We start from the raw sequence: 12,879 nt of genomic DNA, 5'->3' as shown, positions 1-12,879 counted from the left end.
GTGGTGGCAGAGCAGCAATGAGGGGGCCCCTCGAGACAGCTGAAACCCCTGTGAGTCTTGGCATGCCCATTATTGCAAGAGGAGTGTTCCCCTTCCCAGATCTTTATAGCTCTGGCTGGCTGGAACCCATGGCAATTCTCCTGTCTCAGACTTCCAAGTGCTGGAATTTCAGGCAAGAGCCACCAGTTTGTGGAGACCCCACAAGGGTCCCAGCTGAGTTTATTCCTCATGTTGTAAATCACATTGGTCCCTGGATCAGCTTGGGGTTGGCCTACATGAATGGTGTTTCACCTAGGAAAAATGGCGGACAAGATGAGTGTGCATAGAAGAGGAGGCTTGTGAGCCCTGGACCTGGGCTGAACCAAGGAGTGTCACAGTGCTCCATCTTACAAGGACCGTGGGTAGGAAATGGGCTTCTGGAGGTCACTCTGATGGTGCCCCCTTCTCTCTGCAGAGGGACAGACAGAACAAACCGCGTCTGCCGCTTTTGTGTCCTTTGGCTCACCCATGGACTCCCAGGATGGGAGCCTGTGTCCTCCAGGTTGATGTGGTTTTCCGCATACGCATCCTCTGGGCACTGGCAGGGTTGGGGTTATCTTCTTGGATGCGGAGTCTGGGCACAGAACACATAAAGGCATTGTGGAGTGGAGTGTCTTAGGAATATATGACATGGGCCCCTCATTGGGAGCTTCTCAACGTGGCTCTAAAAAGCCGCCGGGCAGGGCGCACGCCTTTAATCCCAGCACTCGGGAGGCAGAGGCAGGAGGATCTCTGTGAGTTCTCGGCCAGCCTGGTCTACAAGAGCTAGTGCCAGGACAGGCTCCAAAGCCACAGAGAAACCCTGTCTCGAAAAACTAAAAAAAAAAAAAAAAAAAAAAAAGCCTCCTCGGACTCACTGCAGTTTCTTTTGTGCATACCTACTGTAGCTTGTGTTTTTTATGGGGGGGGGATCAGTCTCATATGTCCCAGGCAGGACCCAAACTCACCGTGTAGTCCAGGCTGGCTTTGGACCATTGATTCTCTGCTTCAGTCTCTTTGGTACTAGGGATGACAGGGTGTGCACTGCTACACTAGGCTCAATGAGAAGTTTTTCTGCTAGGGAGGGGGAAGGTCCTCATAGCATGTTCTTAACTGAGAGCAAGCTGGAAGTGTATAGGGCCAACCAGTGACATTTTGGTCCCTGAGGTCAGTGCAGATTATATGCTCTGTAATTCTTTTTCTATATGTCTGGGGGTGGAGGCCAGGGCTTTGTCACTGAGCTACAACCCAGCCCTCTTGTCCTGGGATGATAATCTGTGTATGTGTGTGGGAGACTTGTGCCTGTATCATTGCACACTGTGGAGGTCAGAGGGCAACTTTCACAAATCAGTTTTCTCTTTCCACTTGTAGAGGCAGGGTCTCTCTGCTCTCCATTTCTGGATAGCTGGGCTGTGAGCTTCCAGCGATTCTCCTGCTTTAGGAGTGTTGGGACCACAGACTCATGGCACCGCATCCTGCTTCTTTCTGTAGGCTCTGGGGATTTACTTAGTGCTTCAGACTTGTGAGCTCGTACAGCAAGGGCCTGAGCTGGTGAGCTAGCTCATCTGCCCGTGTGCGTGTGCACACACGCGTGTCTGTGTGTGTGTGAAGGTTTAATTTAATCTTATGTTTGTGAGTGATTTGTCTGTTTTATGTAAGTGTGCCATGTGTGCGTAGTTCTCATTGAGTTCAGAAGAAGGTGTTAGCTCCCCTGTGAACCTGCGTGTGAGTGCTGGGGACTGAACCTGTAAGAGTAGCCTGCTTTCAACTGCTGCCAAACCATCCCTCAATCTCTTATAGTTTATATATTTTTCTCCACCCATCCTTTTTTTTTTATTTGAGACAGGGTTTCTCTGTGTAACTTGGCTGTCCTGGAACTTGCTCTGTAGACCATGCTGGCCTCGAACTCACAGAGATCTGCCTCTGCCTCCCGAGTGCTGGGATTAAAGGCGTGTGTCGCCACCAACCCACACATTTTATATTCTTAAGAACATGCTTCTCAGGGCTAGAGACATGGCTCAGCACTTCTCTTCTTGAGGACCTCAGTTTGGTTCTTAACACCCACTTTGAGCAGTTTACAGTGAGCTATAGCTCCAGCTCAGGAGATCAATCCCCATGGATTCCTTCATTCACCCCTTCCTCACATACACACACACACCTGGAAATAAAATAAATATTGAAAAAAGCCTGAGCAGGGTGGCATATGCTTGTTATCCTAGCTCTTGGGAAATAGAGGAAGCAGTGGAATCAGGAGTTTGGGGCCAGCCTTAGCTACAGGAGTTGGAAGTGGTGGTGTGGTGTAGTGGAGGTGATGGAGGAGGAAGGGTGGTATAGTGGAGGTGATGGAGGAGGCAGTGGTGTGTTAGAGGTGATGGAGGAGGTGGTGGTGTAATGGAGGTGATGGAGGAGGCAGTGGTGTAATGGCGGTGATGGAGAAGGCGCTGTGGTGTGGTGGTGGAGGTGATGGAGGTCCTGGTGGTGTGGTGGAGGTGATGGGGGAGGTGATGGTGGTAGAGGTGATGGTCGAGGTGATGGGGGTGGTGATGGTGGTGGAGGTGATGGATGTGGTGTAGGTGATAGAGGTCATGGTATGCTCCTGTTTCAGCGTTTCATTTCAAACATGAAATCCCTTAACCTAAAAACCTAAAGTTATGGTCCCTCAAGCCCTTATCTCTGGTTGTTCCTCATAGGTCTGATGGGTGAGCTTTTCAGACCCGTTGGAGGTTGGGACCAACCCTCAGGTCTGTTTGTGTCTCTCCTCTATCCTTGCCTCATTAGGTACATGTACTGGACCGATTGGGGGGAAGCACCCCGGATTGAGCGAGCAGGAATGGATGGCAGTACCCGGAAGATCATTGTAGACTCTGACATTTACTGGCCCAATGGGCTGACCATCGACCTGGAGGAGCAAAAGCTGTACTGGGCTGACGCCAAGCTCAGCTTCATCCACCGTGCCAACCTGGATGGCTCCTTCCGGTGAGTGCACAGTGGCCGAGGTGCCCTCCCCACTATACCCTGTTTCCTCCAGGGAATTGAGGCTCCTTTAACTTGGGTCCTAGCTTCTTACCAAAGATTGTTTGATGACTTTGGGAATAGAGCACAGGTACCACATCTGACGTCACAGCTAATGTGACTGTTTACACAGCAATATGTTGAAAATTCCTTCCAAACTGGATAGTAAGAAACATATAGCTCTCTGAGATGCCTGGCTATACAAGCAGGACTACTGAGATCTATCCGAGGAATCCACGTGGTAGAAGTAGAGAAAGTTGTCCTTTGACCTTCATGCAGGTGCAGTGGCATTCATCTTTCTGCCCATATACACACCACACACACGGTAATTAAAAAAACAATACACCTGACTCATAGATATGCCTACATTTTGCTATGAAACTGTAGACAGAAGTTTCTGTTTCTCCTGCCTGGTCCTGCAGACACTCAGTCCCAAATAAACACACAGAGGCTTTTATTAATTATAAACTGTTTGGCCTATTAGCTCAGGCTTATTAACTAGCTCTTACAACTTATATTAACCCATAATTCTTGTCTGATTAGCCATGTGGCTTGGTACCTTTTCTCAGTAAGACATTCTCATCCTGGTTCCTTAGCATCTGGCTGGTGGCTGCATCTCTGCCTTTCCTCTTCCCAGAATTCTCTTAGTCTGGTTTCCCTGCCTATACTTCCTGCCTGGCTACTGGTCAATCAGTGTTTTATTAAACCAGTATGAGTGACAAATCTTTACAGTGTACAAGAGCATTGTCGCACAGTATGAGTGAGAAAATCTCAATGGTCAGGAGCTGGAGAGGTAGCTCAGTGGTTACTAACACCTGATGCTCCTGAGAGGACCTGAGTTCACTTCCCAGCACTCATATTGGGAGGCTTGTCTAATGCCCTCTTCTGATCTCCTTGGGCAACTGCACTCAGATGCACATACACATAAATAGAAATAAAGCCTTAAAAATAAACACAAAATTCAGTGTTTAAACTGTTTTGGATTTTAGAGGTGCAGGTCAGGGTTGGGCCTGGATGGGGCTGGGACATTCACTGCTGCCTCTGCCCTGTTTTTGTCTTAGTGTCTCCAGGGCAGCAGGGGCTGTGTGAATGTTATCACTGCATCTCTAGTCTTGCTAGAGAGCTGTGTACACAGTAGGTGCTTGATAAACAGGAGGCAGGTGGATGAATAAGAAGGCCAGTTTTCTTGCTTGGTGATGGCTGTTAGAACATCCCAGCCTGTTTGGTGTAGCTGTAGCTGTGCGCCATCATTACACTTGAGACTCACTGTGACCTTTGTGTCAGGGGAGGGTAGTTTACTCCATGATTGATTATTACTTGCTGAGTTGGCAAGGTTCAAGGTCTTGGACTCTTTGTGGGAGGGTTAATATGGTCTTTGCACAGGAGGAGCTCCTGGTCTAGGGGCATAGGAGCTGGTGCTAAAAGTCCATCTGAAGGCTCAAGTGAGATTGGGAAGGCCAGTGCGCCATCCATGTTGGGATGCTGGGAAGCCTTGTGTCCTGTCCCCAGGTGAGGGTGGCTACATCAGGGCCTGGCATGAGCTTTGGAAATGAGGTCATCCTGGGGACACTGGACTGTGGGAACATGTGATCCTAGCGTGACCAAGACTGTCCCAGAGTCCAGAAAGCTACTGGCCTGGGAGCTTTGGGCAAGGGGTCACGACAAGAGAGTGACAGTTAATATAGTGGTGATGGTGGCATTGCCCAGGGACATTTGCCAGTTCAGTTAATGTTCACAGCAACCCCATGCCACCGCCTGTATGATGATAGGGAGTTCCCTAGGCCGCACAGCTGGCCAGAGCCTCCTGCCCCGGGGTTGGTCGTTAAGCAATCATAAGTTGCTGGCTGTGTTCATTCCACTCTTGTTACCAGTGTTCATAATCTCATTAAATATGATGTCCACTGTGTGGGATATTCTGAGCACAGAGGACTGAAAGTGTTTCCCTGCTGTCGATGTGGCTTCAGGATAGAGCACATCTGGCTGAATTAGCATGGAGCTGCTTGCACAGCAGGGCTGGGGATCCAGGCTTTCCTGCAGCTGCTTGTCTTCTCTAGGGTGCACTTGTTCCTTTGTCCAGGGACATTTATGTTTTTGCCATAGGCCTGGAAGGCTGGCTGTGTGTGGGCAGTGCCCATGCACACCCAGAGGGACTGACTAGAGTTGCCTAGGTGGGGTGTGTTCATAGCTGTTTTCTTTTGGTGGGGTTTGTTGTGGCCCGGGGGCCTCCAGGATGGGGCCGAGTTGATCGATAGTCTTCTTCTGACCACTCTGCCCTTTTCCCATCTGCTGCAGGCAGAAGGTGGTAGAGGGCAGCCTCACTCACCCCTTTGCCCTGACGCTCTCTGGGGACACGCTCTACTGGACGGACTGGCAGACCCGCTCTATCCACGCCTGCAATAAGTGGACAGGGGAGAAGAGGAAGGAGATCCTTAGTGCTCTCTACTCCCCCATGGACATTCAGGTGCTGAGCCAGGAGCGGCAGCCTCCCTGTAAGTGTGAGCAGGCACTGGGGGATGGGGTAGGGCGGGGTGCAGGGGTGACAGGGCAGGGCTCCCAGGTAAGAAAGGCTAAATCTGACAGATCGCCGGTGCAGGTAGGATAGGATGTAGACGGGAGGGGCCTAGCCCAGATTTGAGGCTCAGCCAGGTCATTGGGGCTGGATAGGGTCAAGCAGACCTATTCTGCAGAAGCTTCTGTGCAGGGGTGGCACCTCTCTAGAGATGTGCATGCCTAGGAGGACTTTGTGTGTGTATGTGTGTGTGTGTGTGTGTGTGTGTGTGTGTACGTGTATGGGTGCTTCTGCCTTTGACAGTCCAGGTAGGGGTGTGTGTGTGCGTGTATGTGTATGTGTTTGTATGTACATGTATGGTGCTTCTACCTGTGACAGTCCAGGTAGGGGTGTGTGTGTGTGTGTGTGTGTGTGTGTATGTGTATGTGTATGTGTGTGTACATGTATGGTGCTTCTGCCTGTGACGGTCCAGGTAGGTAGGTGTGTGTGCGTGTGTGTGTGTGTACATGCGTGGTGCTTCTGCCTGTGACGGTCCAGGTAGGTAGGTGTGTGTGCGTGTGTGTGTGTGTACATGCGTGTTGCTTCTGCCTGTGACAGTCCAGGTAGGGGTGTGTGTGTGTGTATGTGTGTGTGTGCGTGTATGTGTGTGTATGTACATGTATGGTGCTTCTGCCTGTGACGGTCCAGGTAGGTAGGTGTGTGTGTGTGTGCGCGTGCGCACGTGTGTGTGTGTGTGTATGGTGCTTTTGTACCCAGACAGGTTAGTGTGGTGGACAGACAGGGCCCCTCTAGAGTTGTTCTGGGCTTTCTAGAGAAGGTGCCATTCTGAAGACCCAGTGGAGTCTTAATGTGTGAAATTCTTGCTTGGAGTTGTTGGTTCTCAGCCTGGGGTCTTAGACGGTAGAGTCCTAGCAGAAGTCGCTGATGGTGATGTTGAGCTTCCGTGACAGAAATGGGGGTTGGTGGGAGATGAGAGGGCTCACCTAGTTGCACAGGGACTAGGGATTGGAAGTTCTGACCTCTCTTGAACTTAGGGCTTAGAACCCAAGCCAGAAAAGCGTCAGTTAGCATAGAATGAGGGGGAAGGTGGTCTGTCTGATCTGGGCAAGATTATCATGGTTCCTGAACCCCTTGCAGCAGCCATGTTTCACTCCCATTATTGGGAGGGCAAAGGTCAATTGCAGGAAACAATTTCCCATTTACAGTGTTTCAGTGATGCTCAGCCCCACGTCCCTCGGGTAGAAGGACGGTCTAGAAAAACCTTTGTTAGATTCAGCTGTGCATTGGTCAGAGATGGGTCTGAGTGTGTGGTCACCCGTGTGAATGGAGCCTGCAGCAGGCAGAGCAGAGAGACACTGTGAGTCATGTGCTCAGCAGACCACTGACCTGGGGTTTCCAGGGATTGCCACATAACCAGGTCTGGAGGATTTCTGTGGAAGCGTGGTGGGTGGTTTTCTAGGGGAGAGTGTCCTTTAAAAGTTTGTCTTCTTGTTGGAAGAGCTTAGGGTGGGGAAAATGTTCCTCTTGGGGCAGGTCAGGTCTGGGATGGTTTCTGAGAAGCTACAGAACAGCTGGCAAGGATGAAAACCCTACATGTGGGTGGTCAGTGGTGAGGTAGGACTAGGTTGGCTCATAGGGAAAGGGTCCTGATAACGTGGGAGGGCTTTGTTTGGGCCAGAGGGACACCCGAGAGCTGTCCTGCAAGACGCTTGAGGACGTGGTGGGATCTAGAAATGGACAGCAGGGCAAGGGTGGGGATCATGTGTGTCTTGCACTGCAACTTTCTTTCTCTTCTGTCCTGTTTCTGCCAGTCCACACTCGATGTGAGGAGGACAATGGGGGCTGCTCCCACCTGTGCCTGCTGTCCCCGAGGGAGCCTTTCTACTCCTGTGCCTGCCCTACTGGTGTGCAGTTGCAGGACAACGGAAAGACGTGCAAGGCAGGTGAGGTGGAGCGCTGGCACCGGCAGGGGGCCCCGCCTGGGGGGGGGTGGCTGTGAGGTGGGTGGCTGGCACTGGTTTGGGGGGGTGGCTGTGAGGTGGAGCGCTGGTACCGGCAGGGGGCCCGGCCTGTGGGGGGGTGGCTGTGAGGGGGAGTGCTGGCACCGGCAGGGGGCCCGGCCTGGGGGGGGGTGGCTGTGAGGGGGAGCGCTGGCACCGGCAGGGGGCCCGGTCTGGTGGGGATGGCTGCCATTGTCTTGAGTATCCCCAAGTAAATATGGTGACCTCTTTACAAAGGTCTGCTTGCTTTTTTGAAGCCTCTGAGTGTTTTTACCTCTGGAGCTGGGGTTCATGGTCAGCTCTTGGCTGTGTTTGACCCATGAACCAACTCTTTGGGCGTCTTGGGTCTCGTCAAAAAATGATGTCCTGACCTAGTAGTACCCTCAAAGTGCCGAGCACGTCGATGTGTGGTCACACCTTAAAAGTTAGCTGTTCTGAGTTTTTAACCAAAAGCCATTAGCTGTAAAAATCGAAAGATGGCAGCATTGGTGGCCGCTGTGTGGTGCCTGACTGCGTTTTCCTCTTCAGTACCATTTTTGTCCACTGAGAGCAACATCCATGGCATTATAAGTGCAGACATGCGATTTGGTTTGGCTTTCCTGCATCTTTGTTGTTTATTTTTCTTCTTGTGGCTCCTTCCCCTGAGTCTTCCCTCTCTATTAACGCCCCTGTGCAAATGTGGCTCCCAGATCAGCCTTGTTGAATGTTTTCTTTTCTGACTCAGAGTTGACTTCCTCTTTTTTACATATTTCTTTTCTTTCCTTTCCTTTTCTGAGATTATAACTAATTACATCATTTCCCCCTTTGCTTTCTTCCCTCCAAACTCTTCTATATACCATTCCTTTCTTTCAAATTCATTCTTTTTATTAATTGTTACATGTGTATGTGCGTGTATGCATATACATGTGTGTATACGTATATACATATATTCTTAAATACAACTCAGTCTGTATGATGTTACTTTTTACAGTAAGGTATGAAATATAAACTTAGTCTGATCGTTTCATATGGGATAACCAATGGTGCACTCTTCCCTGGAGAAGACTGTTCCTCCTGTTCTCAGTGTTCCTTAGTGGCCTGGATTTCTTTGTATAAGGTTGAGGCCTCATTGACTTTCCTTGTCTACTTTAGCCTGCCTATTGTTGTCCTTTGTAAAGACAGGATTTCATTATGTAGCTCTGGCTATCCTGGAACTTGTTACATAAACCAGGATGGCCTCAAATTCATAGAGATCCACCTGCCTCTGCTTCCTTGGTGTTGGAATTAAAGGCTTGTGCCGTCATATCCATTGATGCACCTCTGATTCACACACCTGCTACCTTTGCTGCTCTGGGGCTCCTGGTGTCATTATCCTACAGTGAGCAGCATTCTCATCGCACGGGAATGCATTTCCTGCTGTGCTTCCTCAGGTAGCTTGTTCTGGTTCCCATAGACTTAGAGATGCTGCCCAGTGCTGCCCAGCCTTGGGAATGAGTCAGGGGTCAGAGGATGGCTCTCTGGGTTGTTGCGGATCCTCCCTTTTTCCTTCTTAGGCAGAGCCTGATTCCTGCAATCATTGCTCCACTCCCACAAAGACAGGGGAGGCGGCTGGCTACCTGCCACCACACCTGGTCCAAGCAGCTTCCTAGAAACTGTCTCCTGGTGTCTGTGTTTGTGGGTGCAGGGTTGTCCTCGCTCAGCCCTCGCTGAGTTCAGCACAGGGTGTGACTCTGAGGGTTTCCTGGCTCCTGCTGTGTGCTCTGCAGTGTGGGTCTTAGATTGTAGATAGTGTTGGGGTTGGAGATCAGGGTGAGCAGCTGGCCCTGCCCTTCCTGTGGGAGCCAGGTCCTTCAGTGACTCAGATGTTCAGAGATCACATTTATACTTTCCTAAGAGTTCTGTCTCCACTGGATGTGAAAGGCACTCTTAGAAAGACTGTTGAAAATGTCAAGCAGAAGGGACAAAGCATTTTGTGTCACTCCCAAGACCTGCTCAGGTGGGCGTGTGGGACAGGCTGAGGGCATCCCTTTAGCCGGTGTGGACTTATATATGATAAATCCGATTTTTCCACTTTGGTTGCAGATGCCCTGACTAGGGTGTTCTGTTAAAAGGAGGGAGGTGATGCCAGGCGGTGGTGGCACACAGTTGGGAGGCAGAGACAGGCAGATCTCTGTAAGTTTGAGACCAGCCTGGTCTGCAGAGCGAGTTCCAGGACAGCCAAGGATACATAAGGAGGGAGCTGTTTCCAGATGAGATAAGGTGTGTGTCCTGGTTAGGATTTTACTGCTGTGAGAAACACCTTGATCAAAAACAACTCAGGGCGGAAAGGTTTGTCTGTCTCACAGGTCACAGTGTTACAGTCCATCATGAACACATCAGGGTGGGAACTTAGGCAGGAACTGAGGCAGAGGCCCTGGAGCGACCCTGCTTCCCGCTGATATCTCATCCCCGCTCTGCCTGCTTTCTTAGGAAACAAGGACCACCTGCCCAAGGATGGACCCACCCATACCAATCACTAATCAAGAAAATGCCCCCTGGCCGAGCAGTGGTGGCGCACGCCTTTAATCCCAGCACTCGGAGGCAGAGGCAGGCAGATCTCTGGGAGTTCGAGACCAGCCTGGTCTACAAGAGCTAGTTCCAGGACAAGCTCCAAAACCACAGAGAAACCCTGTCTTGAAAAACCAAAAAAAAAAAAAAAAAAAAAAAGAAAAAAGAAAAAAAAAAAGGAAAATGCCCTGTAGACTCACCTCACTCAGATGGAAGCATTTTCTTTTCCTTTTAAAATTTTATGCTGGGTGGTGGTGGTGGTGGCGCACGCCTTTAATCCCAGCACTCTAGAGGCAGAGGCAGGTGGATCTCTTGAGTCTGAGGTCAGCCTGCCCTACAGAGCAAGTTCCAGGACAGCCAGGGCTACACAGAGAAACCCTGTCTCAAAAAAATCAAATCAGAACAAAGCAAAAATCTTATTTATTCATGTTTGAGAATTTGATATAATATATTTCAATAGAATATGCTCTCTTCTCCCAGTTCCTCCTAGGTCCTCCCCATTTCCCTACCCACCCAAATGCATATTCTTTCTCTCTCTTAAAAAAAAAAAAGGCACACACAAAAAAAACTGGAGTCCAGTTTGTGATGGAGAGCTACTCCTGAGCGTGAGGCCTGCCCTGGAGTCACCCTGCTGAAGGAAACCAGCTTTCTCTCTCCCAGAAACTATTGATTGCAAAGAGCTTCTTGACTTGGGGCGGGACTTCATGCCCACCCCCATCTCTGCCAGGGGATTTGTGTGACTTGAACTTGTGCATACTGTCTAGTCTCTGTGAGGTCATGTGTGCATCTGACCTGCTGTCTGGAAAATACTGCTTCCTCCACCACTGACTCTCGCAGTCTCTCCCCCTCCTCTTCCGCACAGATCCCCTGGGCTTTGAGAGGAGCGGTGTGGAAAAGACATTCAGTTTAGGGCTGAGTGCTCCAACCTTGGAGGCATTTTTTCTAGTTGAAGTTCCCTTTTCCCAGGGAAACCCTAGTTTTTGTGTCAAGCTGACAAAAAAACTAGGGGAGTACAGGGTGTGCCCCAGAGTTCTGTGTGAGGATAGGACCGAGAGTCCCTGTTTTCTCTCAGGAATTCCCAGCCTTGCCTCCTTCAGGACTTCCTGTCTGCTGGATCCCTTGGGCAGTTCCTGGGCTGCTAGAACTACCCTGGAACTAGAACTGCTAGAGAGAATCAAGAATCCAGAGTTAGGCTGGGGATATGGCTTGGTGGTAGACTCTTTGCTGAGTATGCTTGAAGGCGCCATACAAATCAGAGTAATGTGGATTCTGTCCTTGAGAAGCCTAGGGTCTACTTGGAGGAGGACCTATCTACACACACCCACAGCTCTCAGCCTAAGAGGCAAGTTTCAGTGAGGTGGCCATCCATGCACTGTGTCTGTGCTCTTTGCAGGCTGTGAGCATCCCTTGGTGTGCATCGCTTTGCATGCTGCAGGGTGTGGTGCTGTGTAGAGAACAGATTTTGCCTGTTGAGATGCTCTGTGTACTGACTGCAAAAGGAGAAGATATGACTGGTTTTGGGGACCACTAAATCCTGCCATCTTCTTGTGTTTGGTGGTGTGGTCTTAGGTTCTGGTGGCACCTTCCCACACTCCCATTAACTGGGTGCAGAAGGAACAAATGCTTGTGTAGCCAGTTAGCAGAGTGGTAACCCTCATGACCCTGAGCTGCTCTCTCCCCTTCTGAGAGGTAAAGAGAGCAGAGTGGACCCCTGGGCGTGGCTGGAGATTGAGTGAGAAGCGTGTGCATATGGAGGCTGGTGTTAGACGTGGAGCAGTTTTCTCTGTCACTCCGTACCTTATATATACGCCTTAGTTCAGCCACTCTAGATAGCTAGCGTGGTCTGGGGACCCTTTCTCTGACAGCCCTCCACAGAACGAGCAGAACGAGCCATCCACCGAGCCCCCTCTCCAGCTCAATGAAACTTTTTTTTTAAAGATAGGATCCACTTGGGTTGGAGAGATGGCTCAGAGGTTAAGAGCACTGATTGTTCTTCCAGAGGTTCTGAGTTCAATTCCCAGCAACCCCATGATGGCTCACAACCATCTGTAATGAGATCTGGTGCCCTCTTCTGGCCTGCAGGGACAAATATAAACAGAATGCTGAATGAATTAATCTTTTTTTTTTAAAAAAAATAAAACAAGATAGAATCCTCTTATGTAGCCTTGGCTAGCCTGAAAACCCAGTGTGTACTCCAAGCTGCCCTCAAATTCATTTCTCCTGACGCTGCTTCTCAAGAACTGGGATTACAGACATGTACTATCATGTTAAAAAACAAAACAAGGCTGGGGGTGGTGGCACACATGCAGTTCCAGGCCAGCCTGGTCTACAAGAGCTAGTTTCAGGACAGGCCCCAAAGCTACAGAGAAACCCTGTCTCGAAAAACATAAAACAACCCCCCCCCCCAAACAAACCAAACAAAAACATCAAAACTTCTCACATTGTTAGGGTGAGAACAGAGTGCATACCTGTCCTTTGTGCTCAGGAGCTTTGGGGTCTCTGCTTCCTGTCCTCCAGCTCTTCTGAAGTGGCTGCAGCTCAGCCGAGGGTCTCATAGCAAGTAACCTGCTCTCTCCCAGATCAGTCAGGGCTGTGTGGCCTGGGGTGGGTGTGTTGTAGATTTTCCCCATCAGGGACATCCTCGACCCTAGGAAGCTGGAAGCTGAGAGCCCTGTGTGTTTGGCCTGGGCCAGTCTCCCTCCCTGCCCCCACTGGAACAGCTTCCACAAGCAGCTGGCTTTGGTTTCCCCCATGTTTTTCCAATTATGTGGAATGGGCTAAAAACAGCAGTAGCAGGGGCCTTATTTGGGAGTC

At 50.2% G+C, this 12,879-nt stretch overlaps 1 protein-coding gene across 2 annotated transcripts in view; it reads left to right on the top strand.

Annotated features, from left to right (window-relative positions):
* Positions 1–12,879, top strand: part of Lrp5 (LDL receptor related protein 5) — a 108,603-nt gene that overhangs the window by 36,207 nt on the left and 59,517 nt on the right. For both annotated transcript variants that reach the window (XM_075972962.1, XM_075972961.1), the window contains exons 3-5: positions 2,797–2,994; positions 5,323–5,519; positions 7,351–7,482. In XM_075972962.1, the coding sequence (XP_075829077.1) occupies positions 2,797–2,994; positions 5,323–5,519; positions 7,351–7,482 (527 nt within the window). The remainder of the gene's footprint in view (positions 1–2,796; positions 2,995–5,322; positions 5,520–7,350; positions 7,483–12,879) is intronic.

The sequence above is a fragment of the Microtus pennsylvanicus genome, chromosome 5, assembly GCF_037038515.1.
Source record: "Microtus pennsylvanicus isolate mMicPen1 chromosome 5, mMicPen1.hap1, whole genome shotgun sequence".
Taxonomy (NCBI): Eukaryota; Metazoa; Chordata; class Mammalia; order Rodentia; family Cricetidae; genus Microtus; species Microtus pennsylvanicus.
Note: the sequence above shows the minus strand (reverse complement) of the source record. Positions and strands in the feature narration are given on the sequence as shown.